The 17585-nt window shown below is 41.3% G+C and overlaps 1 protein-coding gene across 3 annotated transcripts in view; it reads right to left on the reverse strand.

The window, feature by feature from the left end:
• Positions 1-820: 820 nt before the first annotated feature.
• The window catches only part of Tubgcp5 (tubulin gamma complex component 5), a 36537-nt gene continuing 19772 nt past the window's right edge, over positions 821-17585 (reverse strand). For 2 of the 3 annotated variants that reach the window (XM_059273775.1, XM_059273765.1), the window contains exons 14-23: positions 15493-15691; positions 14692-14880; positions 13148-13330; positions 10223-10307; positions 10019-10139; positions 8831-9006; positions 7675-7800; positions 7058-7146; positions 2427-2527; positions 821-1470 (exon numbers count right to left, since the gene is read on the reverse strand). In XM_059273775.1, coding sequence (XP_059129758.1) covers positions 1424-1470; positions 2427-2527; positions 7058-7146; positions 7675-7800; positions 8831-9006; positions 10019-10139; positions 10223-10307; positions 13148-13330; positions 14692-14880; positions 15493-15691 — 1316 coding nt within the window. In that variant the 3' untranslated portion in view covers positions 821-1423. Of the gene's footprint in view, positions 1471-2426; positions 2528-7057; positions 7147-7674; positions 7801-8367; positions 8505-8830; positions 9007-10018; positions 10140-10222; positions 10308-13147; positions 13331-14691; positions 14881-15492; positions 15692-17585 lie in introns of those variants that run through there. The other variant, XR_009381273.1, reaches the window with a different exon arrangement.

A 17585-nucleotide genomic window follows, 5' to 3' on the forward strand; every position in this document is an offset into this window, starting at 1 on the left:
TGTGGGTGGTGCCATCCCTGGGCTAGTGGTCCTGGGTTCTATAAGAAAGCAGGCTGAGCAAGCCATGATGAATAAGCCAGTAAGCCACACTCCTCCATGGCCTCTGCATCAGTTCCTGCCTCCAGGTTCCTGTCCAGCTTGAGTTCCTGTCCAGCTTGAGTTCCTGTCCTGACTTCCTTCAGTGATGAACAGAGATGTGTAAGTGCAAGGCGAATAAACTCTTTCCTCCCTAATTTGCTTTGGCCATGGTGTTTCATCACAGCTATACTAACCCTAACTAGGACAGTAAGCGTATGCCAGGTATATTTGTGTATGCTTGTAATTTTAGCACTTAGGAAACTGAGGCAGGAGGATCCTGAGTTTGAGGCAAGCCTTGGCTAAAGAGTGAGACTCTGTTTCAAGAAGCTAAAAAAATAAAAAAAAACCCCAAAAACCCAAACCAGCACTCTGGAGGCAGACACAGAAGGATCTCTGAATTTGAGGTTAGCCTGGTCTACAGATTGAGTTACAGAACAGTGAGTTCCTGGAACAAAGAAACTCTGTCTCAGAAAACCAACTAATCAACCAACGAAACCAAACCAAAAAACCAAACAAAAGGTTAGGTATATTTCATGCACAAGATACACACTCTACCTTGGTGAATGTATTATATAAGCTTAGGAAGATATATCCTATTATGGTTGGACAAGGGCTGTCAGTTTGACCCAGCTGTCTAAAGTTCAGTTCTGCTATGCCCTTACTGAATTTATCTGTCTACATTATCCATATGTCCCTATACAGTGCTTACTGAGTAACACATAAAAAAAGTGGAAAAACTGAATGATATACATAATTTTATTTCAGATATTATACATATGGTTAGCTAATAAATGTCAAACATTGGTATATAACAGCTGGCCATAAGTAAAGTTAGGATTATACACTGATAATAGTTGTTATTTTCCTTTTGGAATTTCCTATGCACATAAAAACTTAAATACTTCAAGGATAGTTAAATCTAAGACAACTTTTAGGGAAGAGGAAATGTAAAACTTACATGGTTATCTGTTTTAGGGAAGAGGAAATGTAAAACTTACATGGTTATCTGATGTCCTCTTATTGCCTCTGGGCACCTAGTATGCACACAGTGCACATATGTACAAGCAAGCAAAATACTCATCTACATAAAATAAAGTCAATCTTTAGAAGAAAGACAAATGAGTAAATAATCTACTTTTATATATTTTACAATTAGATACACAATCTTATATACATAATTTTACACACTTGGTAACAATCTCCAGAGAAAATACCTACAATTCATTTGTCTAGATCGGTTTAAAATAAAATTAAGTAAAAATAAGATTTTTATTTCTCAGCAGCAAACGATGAAAATGTACATGGATGATGATGAAGTCTAAGGTACTTGTTACATCAGAGATATTTAACTTTGTTCCATCCCAGCCATGAGCGACAGTGCTAGAGATTCCACTGTGGGAAGAAAAAAGAAAGGTAAAATTAGCTCTAAATTTGTTTAAATAAGGCTGCAGTGAATTCAAAACTTCAAAGTATCCAAAGATCTGTTATATTTTTAATTAAAAAAATCAATACTCTTAATATATAATAAAAAGAGGACAGCCACCATTTGTTAATATAAATGGATAAAGTTGATGACATTTCTATTTCAGATCTTTTAATCTTGAAAATAAAAAAGGCATTTCACTGAACACAGCATTTGTTCTATAGGGCATAAATTCTGGGCTAGCTCGTAATACAGTGCCATATTCTAATCTATGGATGGCATCTGCTTCCATAACCCTGACCCATGTAAACATGGACAAATGTATCAATGTTGCCCCTTAAAAAGGCAGATCCCAGTTCACATCTGGCTGAGTTTAGTAAATGTACTGAGTATGCACAAATGGAGAAGAAATTAACAATATATACAGCCTTTACTAAAAAAAAGGGAGGGTGGTGGTGGACACAGACACCACTTAGTCTGTCTCCACAGACTTAAACTCCTCCACTTCACAAATCTCTTGTCTCCTTCTCCCTATATTCTGAACTGTAAAATTCACATTCCTTTGTAATCAGAGGTAGTCTTAGAAGTTCTGAAACTGTAAAAGTCTGTATCTTTTAGAAAGGAATAGTTTCAAAGAATAGTCGAGAGTGAGAAATTGACTCTCCAAGCTCCTACATTTCCATTTTAGGAACTCACTAGAATAAAAGGCACATGAATAAACAAGACCTTGAGTTTTAGTGACAGCCATCCGATATCACCCACCCCATCATAATTCTGCAATACCAATTCTAATCATGGCTAGTACTTTCCAGTTTTGAAGTGGGAAAAACTCAAACTTTCCTTGTGACTAGTAACAAATATTGACACACAGATTTAGTTACAATAAAATTATGAAAGCAGTGATAACATAAGATGATGTACTCACAATGGGGAAAAGATCCTCTACAGACAGCTTTATTTAAAATGGTTACGAGAAACATGTGGCAGTTTTTAAAATCAGATTCCATTTTCTCTATAGATTCCATTCTAAGAAAGAAAATAAATTTCAATTTATATTAAGTACATAGGAACTAGTAGTAGGCAGGCTATAATATTATCATTGAAGTAATTTCTATAATCCTAAGGCTAAAGATTATAAAATAGGAAACATCATATTTTACATTAGTTTGCATTATTTTTCATAGACAGGGTGTCTCATTATATTGGCTAGGATTGACAGGAATGCCTTAGCCCTCAAGTTTCTGGAACTACGTCCTGCCTTTCTTTAAGATGCAAAGTCTTGAGGGGCTGGTGGTACAGTGCAGTTGGTAGTGCTTGCCTAACATGTATGATGCCCTGGGTTCCAACCTGAGGACTACATTATACTGGGTGTGGTGGTGCATCCCGGTAGTTCCAAGCTCTTGCGAGGCAGAAGCAGGCTGGAGAGAGGCCTCAGGGTTAAGAGCACTAGCTGCTCTTGCAGACGACCCATGCTCTGTTCCCAGCACCTACATGTAATTCCAGCTCAGAGGATCTGACATTCGCTTCTGGCCCCCCACGGGCACTGCATGAAGATGGTGCTCAGACGTGCACACAGGCAAATACCCGTAGACATAGAGTAAAAACAAATAAACCTTCAAAAGTTCAAGATCACTCTCAACTACACAGCAAATCTGACGCTAGCCTTGGCTACATGAGACACTGCCTCAAGAAAGAAGCTCCAAGGAAAAATTCATTTAAGATATAAATCAACCACTTTCCAATCAGTACTTAATTCTAGAGCCATGACTAGAGACATTCCCTTTTCCTTTGTTTAGATCTATATATTTACTTTTACAAGCAAACATTATTTATAAAATAAAGCATACACTAAAGATATAAAACTCTAAAATTTGAAATTATCAAAAAGAGAGCTTTTAGAAAATGGTGAAGTACATATCACATAAGATTGACCACTTTATTTTCAGTGTAAAAGTCACTGGCAGTAATTATGTTTAGTGTTGTGCAACTATTAGCATTTTTCATTCCAAGAACTTTTTGTCTGTATGTATTTGTGTGTGTACATGGGCATATGTGTTCACATGTATGTGGGAGTCAAAGATCAACCACTGGTGTTGTTCCTCAGGACAGCACTGTCTCGTTCCCCTGCCGTCCTGGAACCTCTGCAGCCCAAGTGCTGGGATTAAAGGCACGCACCACCACCACCCAGCCTATGTTTTTTTAAAAAAAGAACTCTTTGAGAAGTTCCTACATGCATGCATATCATATAATGTGTTTTGATCAAACCCACGTCACTCCCCCCGCCCAACTCTTCCCATTTCTCCCACCCTGGCTTTCCTAGCTTTATGTGCTCATTTTTAAAGCACTGAGTCCACTTAGTGGTATTAGTAATGTACACGCCATCTTGTTTTTTGAGATGAGGCCTCTCCCTGGACTGGCCGCCAGCATGCCCTAGATCTGCCTGTCTCTGCCCTTCCATCAGCAGGATTACAAGTGCACACAACCATACTCTCCCTTTTTATGGGGATGCCGGGGGCTGAACTCAGGTTCTTATGCTTGCACACAAGTACACCTGCTGTAAGTACACCCGCTGAGCCGCCGCACACAAGTACACCCGCTGAGCTAGCTGCACACAAGTACACCCACTGAGCTAGCTGCACACAAGTACACCCCCTGAGCCAGCTCCCAGCCCTTTTTAAACAGTTTTCACTACCCAGGGTCACATAAGGCCACTTTCCTGTGAATATGTTCCTCTGACAGTTTAGCTTCTACTTTCATGTCATCAGTAGATAGGACTTTATGTCTTTTTAAATAGGAAGTAAGCAACACACACAGGAAAACACTTCATAATATGTACGTAACATAAATGTACAGAGGTTTCCTCTAAACTGACTCATTTCCAGGAATCAACCCCACCCACTCGACCTTGCAGGAGAGAGGGGAGATGCTAGGAGACTGATGAAGTAAATAATAGGTCACTTGACTGGAGAGTGGAAACTAGGAAGCTTCTTGATGTGCCCTCCCATGTTTAGAGAAGGTAAACAACTGCTGGGGGAGGCGACTGCCCAGAGGAGATCTGTCAAGCTGCCTACAGGCCCTGTTGAGATTCTGCGATGAAGCTTTGATCAGTCATCACCCATATCCCGGTGGGCCTTTTGGTGACATAGCTGGTATTTTTTGTCATCCTTGCTCTTCTAGGTAACCTACCATTCATCCTCCTGTTAATGTCCCCAGGGTGTGCTCACTGGTTCACCAAGCTGGACTACGGTGCACTCATTACACTGGTCTGTCAAGGGTTCCCTTTCTGGGGTGAGCAGATGTGTGTGTGTGTGTGTGTGTGCCACACAACGGCTCATCAACCATCTTTGTCAGTCATTTATCTAGAGCCAACAAGCCCTCTTCAGCCTTACTACAGTACTTACTTAGAAGCAAATCGGATACACTGAAACACTTAAAAGAATTATATGCATTGGTGTTTTGCCTGCATACATGTCTGTGTGAGGGTGTCAGGTCCCCTGAAACTGGAGTTACAGATGGTTGTAAACTGCCATGTGGTTGTTAGGAACTGAAACTGGGTCCTCTGGAAGAGCAACCAGTGACCCCAACTAGTGAGCCATCTCTCCAGCCCCACATTGAAACATGCAAACATTTCATAAATATTGGTGTGCGGAGTCTCTATGTCACCCTGGCTAGCCTTAACTCATGACCTTCCAGCCTCCACTTCCCAAGCAGGCCAAGATTTATGTCCCCACACTGGCTCTGAAACGCTTCAGCCCTCCCGACTCCTACTTTTTGCTGACATTTGTTGTAGAAATTTAGTAAAGCATATGGAGTAGCACTTCTCCCATCTGGCTCAGGGTTACAGAGAAAAGTAGTTTTGTATCCTTCGAGAGGACAATGTCAAGTCAGGAAGGCGTCTGTTTTCTTTGGCTTTTGTGTTGCCCAGAATAGAACTCGGGGCATGGGCCATCCTAGGCAAGTGCTTCACCACTAAGCTACTTTCCTAGTCCCTGCTTTTTTCCTTGGGCTTACTATTATTGTACATGTCTGTGAGTAATGTGTCTATGTGTGCCACTGCATGCGTGATGTCAGGAGACCACTTTATGCAACAAGTTCTCTCTCTACCTGTATGTGCGTCTGAGGGTCGAATTCAGGCTGTCAGGCTTGTGTGGCAAATGCCTTTACCTGCGGAGTCATCTCACCAGCCCAAGACTAACATTTTCATACCTATACAACTACGAGTGTCCTTACTATCTTAATTTCTTCCTTCAAACACCTCTAGGTTAAGATTTTGAATGACAGAAGCAATGAGGCGAACTCTTCCCCTCTTTATGAACATGGATTAAATGCAAGTTTTGTTATAAAACCCAGTTGAGCTGTTAAGGGTGTTTGCTGTGCAGCCATGAGATCCAGAATTTGGGTCCTCGCACTCATGTATCAACCCCTTGCATGCCTGTAACCACAGCTTTGAAGAGGGTGGAGGTAAGAGGGTTGCTGGGTTTACTAGCTTTCAGTCTGGCCAAGGAAATGTGAGTCCCGGGTTCAGGGAGAGACTCTGCCTCAAAGAACTGGTGGAGAATGATAGAAGAGGATACCCAGACACACTATTCTGGCCTCGATGCACAGACAAAGGTGCATGCATCCTCAAATATTCCTCATATAGGCACAAGCACACAAACAAAACCTCCAATCCACCAGCCATGAGCTTTTATTTCAGCAAAGTAAATTATCATTGCATATAAGTCATAAATGAGACAGAGGCTAAGCACTGAAATGTATATTCAAATTAACCTAAGATGACAGCTAGGCTAGTAGTGTAGCTCAGTGGTAAACCACTGACATAGCACATGAAAGGTCCTGAGTTCAATCCCTAGCCTAGAAACAAAACAAACTGGAGATGCTCCTGATAGACTGGAAGAAAGAGCTCCTGGGCCTTTTCCTGTATAATGACTTCAAGTCATTTGCCTTTCTATATTACACAAGTGAAAACACTCTATAAGTAAAATACACACTATCTTTTAGAGCTTACAAACACCGAGAATTGGACAGTAACCCAGCATGATGCCCATAATTTACTTTAAAATGTTTCAGCAAGTGTGAGGGGTTGGGGGATCATGACCCAGAGCTGGTCATCCTCAGAAACTGCTGAGGTGAGTCACACAGGTTTGTTATGTTGTCCTTACACTTCTCCAAGTGTTTAAAGGTATCTATAATAAAAATTGAGCTTTATAACCTGAGAATATTCACTTATTTTAATTAAAAGACCTCAAATTTTTCTTTTCTTTTTCCTTTTTTACTATTTTGCCTCTTATAAGAAAACTGACTTTCCTGATGCTATCTAGTGTAACTAAATAAATTCTATTATTGGTAGCACATAGGATTGAACTTCAGGGCTTATGCATGGTAGCTAAGACAATGAACTATACTTCTACCCTTCAAATTAAAAATTTAAATTCTTAGTTACAATGGTATGTGAACCGTTACCAAGACTGGGAGTGGGAAGACTCTGCAAATGATGCTTGTTAGAAGGGAAGCTGCAATGGTCACAATATGGGTTGTCACACAGCACATACTTACTGCCAAGCTCCAAGGCCTGCCTGCCAACCTTCTGCAAACATGAGCGCCAAGTTCAACACTTTCATGATGGCTTCCTTCACAAAGCTGACCTGAAGATCGATGTTGGAGACAAAACATGGGCTTTGTAACTGCGTTTGGACAACGACACCAATATTTTCTTCTAATTTACATCACAGAAAAAACACATCATTATAATAACCATCTTTTATGTATAAGCAAGATGTAAGGCTCTGAACCAAGCCCACGTCAGATGTTAAACCTGCACTCCAGGATGGCAAGCTTTCATTCCTGAATGCCATTTGGATTCATCAGTGAACCTGAGATGGAAGTCCCAATGGCTGTAAAACTATTCACTTCTACATACTCATAATGAACTGGTACACTTTCATTGTCTAACTGTAGACTTAAGTTTTCAGTTCTACAAAGTTATGTTTTTCTTAAATGTAATTGCTGGTAGTGTGGCACACATGTGTAACCCCATTTAACCCTGTCTTTCTTGAGAGAGGACTGCACAGGGCGCTAGCTTTGGAATTCAAAATCCCACAGCAGAAAGGCATCCCCACTTGCCTAGATTCCCTTTTGCCCCACTGCTATACCTGAGATGTAATCTTACACACCTTCTCTCTCAGCAGACATCGATCATGGATGGTTGACAAATACCTGTAGTGAATTTTAATTAACTGATCTAAATCCTTGGCTTCCTCAACTTGATGCTGAAACTCCAGCCCTGTACTGTGAAGAATCTAAAATGAGAAAGACAAGAAGCTTAATTAGCACTCACCCACGTGTCCAGATTACATGGCTAGCAAGACAAGACTCTCCTGTCTCTGCCTCCCTCCCTAGGTGTGTGTAACCACACCTGCCCCGCCCCCCAATCCTTCCCAGACAGGATTTCTCTGTATAGTCCTGGGACTCACTCTGTAGACCAGGCGGGCCTCAAACACAAGGATCTGCCTACCTCTGCCTCCAGGGTGCTGGGGTTAAAGGTGTGTTCCACCACTGCCCGGCCACACCTAGATCGTTATGTGGGTACTGGGGATCCAAACTCAGTCATTAGTGCTCTTTTGGCAAGCACTTTAGCAACTGAGCTATCCCCTGCCTGCCTGCCTGCCTGTTCTCTCTCTCACTCAGTGCAAGAGGAAGTGGAAAGACTGTAAGAGCCGGGCGATCAGAGAGGACCAAGCACAAGCAGTGTCTTCTGACACACAGGAGTGCTGCATCCGGGAAGCACCCAGCAGCTGGGGGTGCCCGCATAAGATCAAGGCAGTCAACACTCCAGCACAGAGTGGAAGGGACCCAGGAGTTCCCACCTGTAACTGAGGAGCTATGACAGTCGATGGCTTTTAGGAGATGGAGCGTCAGTTTCTTTTCAGAAGTATGGCTCCTACTAGGTCAATCACACTTCTATGCATGGGGCTTCCACCCAGGAGTGTATGGACAGCACAAACTGAAGTACATGGGTTAATTAAAAATACACAAACAGGACATGAAATTGTGTGTAGGGAAGTAGATCTGGGAGGTGCCAAGGGGAGGGATTGAGGTAAATATGATCAAAATACGTTGTATGAAATTCTCAAAAAATAAAAATATTTATTTAAAAACATATTACCTCTCACTGCCATGTTATTTTATGATGAAATTATGTTTATCTTTCATTTTTCACGATCTCTAAGTGCTCTGTGGCTCTTTTATAGTTACAAATACATGATCAGTGTTCTCTTTGAACTACCACCTCCATGAAACAAAGAACTGAGGAGATGGATAAATACCAACCCTGGTCATGATGTAGTTGTGTAAACTATTCACAAAGTGCATGAGCTTCACTCTTAAGAGAAACATGCGATGAATCTGCTGTCTTAATGATTCTTTGGGTGGTCCAAATTGAGAGTGTGTGTCTTGTTCACGCAGGTCTTCTTTTCCTTGGGATCTTTCAGCAGCATTAGCTAGTTCTATAAAGATTGAAAGAAAAACGTGGGAATTAAGTGAAAGTCACTGTGCATACCCTACATGAGATGAGGGATGTGGCATCAGCAGACTAGGAACCTAACAAGGGCATATTTGTGCCTTGGGAAGGGAAACCACCACCAGCAGACTAGGAACCTAACAAGGGCATATTTGTGCCTTGGGAAGGGAAACCGCCAAGTTACAAGGCTGTAGCTGTAGCTCAGTTGGTAGAGTGTTTGCCTAGCATGCTTGAGGCCCTGGGTTCACTTCCCAGCAGCACTGAATAAACCAGACATGATGGCACACATCTGTTAATTCCAGCACTGGGAAGACATGGAGGACAGATAAATGGTAAATAAATACTTGTTAACACTGTTGAGATGTAAAATCTCTGCCAGACCCTCACTAAACTTTTTGGATGTCAATTGCTTATAAGATTATTACATTTAAGATCAACCCTATGAGTTCCTGATACTTTATTATTTTTGTGTATGTGGGAGTGGATGTCATTTGAGGGAATGTCACATGTGCATGTGTGTGTATGCACTGCACATTGCAGAGGCCAGAAGATGGGGCCTGATACCTTGGACCTGGCACAGAAGTGGTTGTGAGCTGTCTGAAATGGATCCGTTGGAAGAGCAGCAAGCACTCTTCACTGCTGAGGTATCCCTCCAGCCCCAAACTTCAGTCTTGTAGTAGGGGTTTGGTAAAACTGCTGCCTGCCATACTCCTGTGCCAGTTTGCTATTTGTTTACATATAAAAAATAAAGAAGCCGGGCGGTGGTGGCGCACGCCTTTAATCCCAGCACTCGGGAGGCAGAGCCAGGCGGATCTCTGTGAGTTCGAGGCCAGCCTGGGCTACCAAGTGAGTTCCAGGAGAGGCGCAAAGCTACACAGAGAAACCCTGTCTCAAAAAAACAAAAAAACAAAAACAAAAAAAAATAAATAAAGAAAACCTATAAAATTTTTCCAGGACTAAAATCAAATTAGAGTTAATTTATCAAAATCAAATCTTACCCCCAAACAGTAGAACATCTAGGCTGTATTTTGCCCATTTTATTTGCAATAGGAGAAGGAACACCTGATTATAAATTTTTTGACATTCTACACTTATAACAATGTCCACAGGCCATGGGACCTACAAAAACAAAAATATAATTTTACATGCATACCCTAGTTTTAATAAAAAACAATTTTTATAAAAAAATGATTAGTGCTTACCTTGTAGCTTAGGGTAAGACCATCTAAGATATGAACAGGTAGTTTCTTCTTAGTTGTATCAACATTTTCAAAAGATATAGATAAACTAAATGAAGAAGTTTCAGTTTTAGTTTGTGATACTACTACGTGCACATAAAAATGTTCTAATATCTTTCATTGATGCATGCGCAGGAAGTAGCCCTCAGAGGTACCACACTTGGGGCTGTGAGTGAGGTCCCGACAATAACAGCACCACACAGCACCAACCCCACTTCAACATTCCATTCAATATAAATATGCGGATGAACTTACATTTTCCAGCATATACCTCAGGTCTGGAACTTGGTTTTAGAAATGAATGGTATTGTTTTGGTCCCCCTCATCTCTGCCCCACTTCTTGAGACAAGGTCTCAATGTAAAGCCCAAGTTTGCCTCAAATGTATGGCAATCCTCCTGCCTTAGCCTCCTGAGTGTTAGAATTACAGAAATGAGCTACTACAGCCAGCAATTTTGTTTTTTGAGACAAGATCCTGATATGTACATGACCTTGAACTCAAGGTGACCTCTCTGCCTCAGCCTCCCAAATGATCTGCCACCATGTGTGGTTTTCTGAGACAGTCTCTGACTATATATTGTAGGCTGGCCTCACACTTGAGATCCCCACGACTCTACCTTTGCCATGCCAGGATTACAGGTGTGTGCCCCAATATCCAATTAAGTTTTAAAATAACAGGTTTTGTTATAAAAAATACTTGACAATGTTAGTAAGTTAATTAGAATTAAAAAGAAAGTTTGAAAATAGGCCAGGAGCTTAATTCTAGTCAAAGTCAGGCTAAAAAGACTGAGCCTTAAGTGCAGGTGTTGGGGAAAGGACTAGAAGAACTGCTCCTTGGTAAGTGTCCTCGACTGTGTCCAGTGGGGGTTGCCTCTGCTGCAGGTGCTGTGTATTGCTCTACCTATGCACTTCTGGGTGGTTTGAATATTACTTTCTGAAGAAAGAAAGAACACAGAACGGAGAAATATCCATGTGCCAGGCACTATTCAAGGAAATGTCCTTTTCTCATACAGGTCCTGTTAGTGATCTCGCTACAGTTACTGAGATACTAGAAGACGATAACCTGGATGCACATAATGGAAGATTTAAAATAAGGATTCCAGGGAAGTAAGAGGTAATGGCAGTGTGTGAATAATATGAACTAGCCAACTTACTTCACGGCACAGGGACTTAATAGAACTATTTTCGTTTTTTAAGTTTGTTACATCAACAGTCACTAAGAGCTTCCTATGCAGATGAAGGAATCTGAGTGTCCTGCCTCCAGGGCGGTCAGTAGAGCTGCTTTCATGGCACAGCAAACACAAGGTGCACTAATGAGTAGACAAGACTGACTATTTGGCCTTGAGTGGGAGAGCATACCACTGAAGAAGGCCTAGAAGTGAGGAAGAACAGCACTTGAGGAAGTCACAAACATTTGCAAGTACCTGCACTGTGAAATTCAGTATGAGAGAACATGGTTTGTAAGTGTGTAAGACAGGAGGCTGGGAGGATGAAGCCTGACAGTGAAAAGCTTTTTCTGTCTGGTGTGAGACATACAGGAGGGGCCTGAGTATGATAATGGCTATCATTCTGAGGGTCAAGTCCCTTGTGGTAGAGGAGAGCAGGACCAAGCCATTCAGAAGAACTTGGCCTGCCAGAGAGGCTATGAATGTCTTCAAGGAGGCAGGATTGATAAAAGTTAGCAATAGCAATGCACAGGAACTTCAAACAGAAACACCATAGAAGCCACCATCCCCAACAAGTCGGTTGGTCTCCACCTGCTCTGCTCGCCTTTCACTTAGCAGTCCATATCAGCTGCCAATTTAATTCACCTCCTCCCCTTCTTTTTTTGGGGTGGGAGGTGCATATATGTATCATGTGTGCAATGTGTTTGTGTATTTGTGTGTGTCTGTGTACAGGTCAGAGGTTAATCACTTTTTACTCCACTGAGGCAGGGTTCTCACTGAACCTGAACCTTACTTTCCCTCAAGATTCTCTCCCTACCACCTGATACCTCCCAAGTGCTGGGATTACAGTTGGACCATCATGCCCATATAACTATTTTATGTGGGTGCTGGGGTCCAGACTCTGGTCCTCAGGCTAGTGTGGCAAGTCCTTTATCCACTGAACCATCCCCTTAGCCTTTTCTTTGTGTTCTGTCTGGAGATAAAGGCTGGCCCCAAATTCCCAGGCTCAAATGATCTCCTTGTTTCAGACCTCAAGTACCTGGTACCACAAGAATATGCCACCATATCTCAGCTTTGATTTTCTTTCCTTCTTTTCCTTTTTTTTTTTTTTTTTTTTGGTTTTCTGAGACAGGGTTTCTCTGTGCAGCACTGGCTACTCTGGAACTTGTGCTGTAGACCAGGCTAGCCTTGAACTCCGAGATCTGCCTGCATCTACCTCCTGAGTGCTGGGATTAAAGGCATACGCCATCACTGCCTGGGTCAGCTTTGAGTTTTTAATTTGCAAAGTAAGTTGTAGGGTTAATGTGAAGATAAAATAATGTATGTGATGTGGTCTGAGTATGTAACATCCTCCACAGATGTATGACTTGAATGCTTGATCTTCAGAAAGTAGAGCTATTTTGGGAGGTTCTGGAAAGTTAGGAGGTGGGCTTAGCGGGAATAAGTAGTTCACCGAGGTGTCCTAGGGAGTATGTTATCCCTGGCGCTGTTTCCTATCCTACGTCCCTATTGCATTACTATATTCCCTTTGCCAAGACATTAACTGCTCTGCTTAACTGCATCCTCCTTGCCATAAAACACCCAAGTTTCTCAATCTGCCTGAAAGGGCCTCTGTTAGGTATTTTGGTCATAAGTGACTAAGAACAGTATGTAAAAACTCAGCTGATTTCTTGGCATATGGTTTACTTTATACTTCTTAAAGTGAAAGGTGCCCCCATCTGTTACCGTAAACTATCTTCAGGATAGCGTTGTCCTACTGCTTCTTGGAGCTGGACATTAAGAAAAGACACATTCTGCCAGGTTTCCTTTTCTCTTATTTTATCAAAAATTGAAGTATAGAAATCATACATGGTGTCTCCACCTTCCATCAAAAAAAAATTCCTCATGGCTTGCAAGTACTCCACCAACCTTGAAAAGAGAGAAGACATGGAACAAAACATACTTTATGTCTGTACTATAAAATTCAACAATGATGCAAGGTTTATGCATTGACAGTCATTTGTCAGACAGGCATGCCTAAGAAATTCACTAAAATTACAGTCATTCCTCTAAAAAAACTTCTGGCAAATCACAAAAATGAAACAAATAATTAATTAAAATTCCACCATCCAAAGTATTTAGTTTCTATTTGGAACATTTCATTTCAGTTTTTTGCTGAGTATTAAGGGAAAAATATAGATCCTATCATATTAAACATCTGCTTATACGCTCTGCATTTAACCCAATATGCTGGTTTGTTTTTCATCAACTTGATACAGCTTGGGTCATCCTGGAATTGGAAACCTCAATTAGGAAAACCTCTCCATCCAATTGACCTGTAGGCAAGTCTGTGGGGACATTTTCTTGATTCGTAATTGATAAGGAGGGCCCAGCCCACTGTGGGCGATGCTACCTGTCTGGGCTAGTGGTCCTGGGTTACATAAAAAAGCAGGCTAAGCCACGGGGAGCAATTAGTAAGTGTTCTTCTGTGGTCTTCGCTTCAGTTCCTGACTCAAGTTTCTGCCTTGGCTTCCCTCAATGATGAACTGTTGTTTGTTGTGTTGATGTTAATTTTATTTATTTTTATTTTATGTATGAGTGCCCTACATGTGTACCTGCACGCCAGAAGAGGGCATCAGATCCTATTATAGATGGCTGTGAGCCACCATGTGGTTGCTGGGAATTGAATTCAAGACCTCTGGAAGAGCAGCCAGTGTTCTTAACCACTGAGCCATCTCTCCAGCCCCCTCACTGATGAATTGTAAGTGTAAGCCACATAAACCCTCTTCTCCTTAGTTGCTTTGGGTCACTGTTTCTAACTAAGACATTTAGTTTTATGAACTTTATGGAGATTATGATAAGTCAGAACTTGTCAGATAACTAGGTAAGTTAGAACTAGTTATCTATTAGCAAGTAATTTTATGTTTTTCTTCTGAAAGCATACTTTGTACACGTTTTGAGGGTTTCTTTTTTTTCTTTTGGTATGTCTTTTGACACAGATTCTCATATAGTAAGTTAGTTACAACATATTTAAATCTTGATGGTTAATTGATTTTTTCTAAAGAAAATAGTTAACTACATATCCATTCTCTAATTAAAGTTTGCTTGAAATACAGACTTTAAAGATTATCCTACAGAAGGCTCCAGTACTTAACTTTCAGTACCAAAACAAATAGATACTCACAAAACCAAAAAAAAGGAAAGAAAAAAGAGATAACAAGAAGAAGGGAAAAAAAATCCACTGGTTATTAACAATTGATTTTTTCCAGAGCTAAATTACTCCTTTTTACCTGAAATCTCTTTTTAAGGTCTGCATGAGATTTCCACAGCAATGTAGGTACTGTCTATCAATGTGAGGATAGAGGCAAGACCTCAGCGTTAATTCAAAAGTCTGGCACGTCACAGACTCTGATGATCTATCCACACAGATGTCACCACCAGCAAACTTCTCATGAAAGTCACTCTGCTCCAAATACAACCTTCAATATGAAAATGTGAATGAGTTTTCATTTTATGAGCTGCTGTTGACAGAATTCTATTAAACCAAAACCTAGAGTCTCATTTTACCTTGAGTTTCTGATTATCAACCATTACAGAAAGAAACCTTCCCCCCAAGAACATCCTTTCTGGATCCCTGCTGCCATTGGGTCAGTGCTAGAATTAGTTCTTCTGTGAGTGTTATACAGTAAATGGTTATCAGACAGTAGGAAATCACAAGGGCACTGATGTCTTATTCCACTGGAGTTAAGTTCCTGAAAGCATTCTAAGCCCCAGACACATGTAATACAGAAGGAGACAGTGCAGGGCCTGTCCAGATTTTCAGAAGCATATTCTAGGTGAGCTACAATACTCTAGGGGGTGAAGGGTACAGAGATGTCAGCTGGGTCACATCTGTACACTTTCATAAACAAGGGGGCAAAATTATCTGCCATAGGTGAACACACATCTTCTTGTCCCTCTGTTAGAAAGGACAGGTTTTTGTGTTTAAGGAGGGAAAGACCTACCTGGCAGAAACAATTACAAAGTATTACTTACTTTGTATTACTCAAAGTGTATCTCAGTCACTGAAAATATGGTATATAGGCTATCACCTTGCAAAGTTGATGGCCAGCAGTGGGTCATGACTATCATCTAGCTCAAGATGCCTTTCAGCAATGGACTGCATCTTTATTAAGTTTTCTTTGGTTGCCTGCTGTTCAGTAAGAATGTGTGGAGTCGAATCTTCTCCATGTTGAAGACGCAACTGTATAGATTCCAGAAAGAGGGTATATAAGCTTTTTCTCTCTGCATCTGAAATACAAATACACAGGATGAATTTTGTTCTCAAGAGCAGTCTCAGTATGTTTCCCAGGCTGGGGAGATGGATATGCAGTTAAGTGCTCCCACTGCTCTTCCAGAGGACCCGAGTCTGGATCCCAGTGCCCACATCAGAAAGCTCACACTGCCTGTTACCTTCAGCTGCAGAGGACCTGACGCCCTCTCTGTCCTCCATCATCAGCCTTACTACATGTGGCATATACTCAGACAGACATATAAAACTGGGGTGGAGATGGAGAGATGACCCAGCAGCTAAGAAAGCATACTGCTCCTGCAGAGGACCCCAGTATGGTTCCCAGCACCAACTTCAAGTGGCTCACAATTGCTTGTAACTCCAGCTTTAAGAAATCCAATGCCTTCTTCTGGCCTCTATAGGCAGACACATACACACATGACATACAAAATACAGATCCACACACAAATAAAAATAAATGTTGAAAACCACTTTTTATTCTCAGTTAAACTGCAACATTTCTGATTACCTATCATGCTAAATAAGCTAATTTTACTCTGAACAGAGTAATACTGAAGAAGAGTTTAAACTGCAGTTACTACCTTACTGTTTAAGATTATAGAAAGACTTACTGCAGTTAGTGATTTCCACAGAAATCACTCCCAGCACTGGCCCAGCAAAACTCATTATAGTTTATTAGTTTGTTAAAAAGGAATCTCAACAAAGCAAAAATCTAAGGTGGATATGGTAAAAATAATTAAGAGAGCATTAAGGTAGTTTAAAACCCAAACAAACAATGTGGACCCCACTTGAGTCTTTTCCGTCAGCTTACAAAGCTTTAATTTACTTAAATTGTATTCCCAAACAGTTTAAAAGATTTCTTAAAATGTCTGAGCATTATCTGAACTGAATTACCAAGTTCAAACTTGCCAGGGTCCATTCAAAAGCAAAACAGTGTACCACCCTGAACATGCCAGAGGTACTGGATCCTGTCAGATCCTGGCTCTACCCTAGACCAAAAGAGAAAAGGAAAGAAAGAAAAGAAGCAGAGGGACCATGGCCAATTCACTGCATGAACCACAGCCAGTGCGTGCCAGAGGACAAGGACAAGGCCATTAAGAAGACTGGGGCGCTAGAGAGATGGCTCATTGGTTAAGAGTACTTGTTGTTCTTACAGAGGACCCAGGTTTGACTCCTAACACCCTCATGACACCTTACAAGTTCAGGGAACCGGACACTCATTTCTGACCTCTGGGGCACCAGGCATGTATGGAGTACACAGACATATAAGCAAGCAGAACACTTATAAACATAAAATAAAGGACACAGTAGAGGCCACTGCCACCAGGGTCAGTTCCAAAGTGAAAATGACTCTGACCCTCATGTAGTTTCCAAGCTCCATGTCAAGCTGGATTTCGGTGTGGGCTGTGCCACCCATAGCTAGGTGGTCAGGAAACTGTCTCATGAAGCCCTGAAAGACTGAAACACTCCAACCAAGATTCAGACCTGCTGGTCTGCCCCATGACCTCCACCCAAAGCCCATGGAAAGAGCTGGTGTCATAGGACAAAAGAACGGGACAAATAAAATCAAATGGAAATTATATTTAAAAGAATACAGAGGGCAGGTGGTGACGGCGCATGCCTTTAATCCCAGCACTCAGGAGGCAAAAGCATGTCAATCTCTGTGAGTTCGAGGCCAGCCAGGTCTACAAAGTGAGTTCCAGGACAGGCTCCAAAAGCTACACAGAGAAATCCTGTCTTGAAAAACAAACAAACAAAAAACAAAACCAAACAAAAAAAGAATAAAAAGAAATAGCAGAGAGTTGGTTTTTCTATCAAGAACAGTATAATTTCATTCAATCATGGTGACACCAATGACTACCATTGCCCTTGGTTACTCAACTAGATGGCAAG

This window comes from Peromyscus eremicus, chromosome 1 (assembly GCF_949786415.1).
Source record: "Peromyscus eremicus chromosome 1, PerEre_H2_v1, whole genome shotgun sequence".
In the NCBI taxonomy this organism is placed as follows: domain Eukaryota; kingdom Metazoa; phylum Chordata; class Mammalia; order Rodentia; family Cricetidae; genus Peromyscus; species Peromyscus eremicus.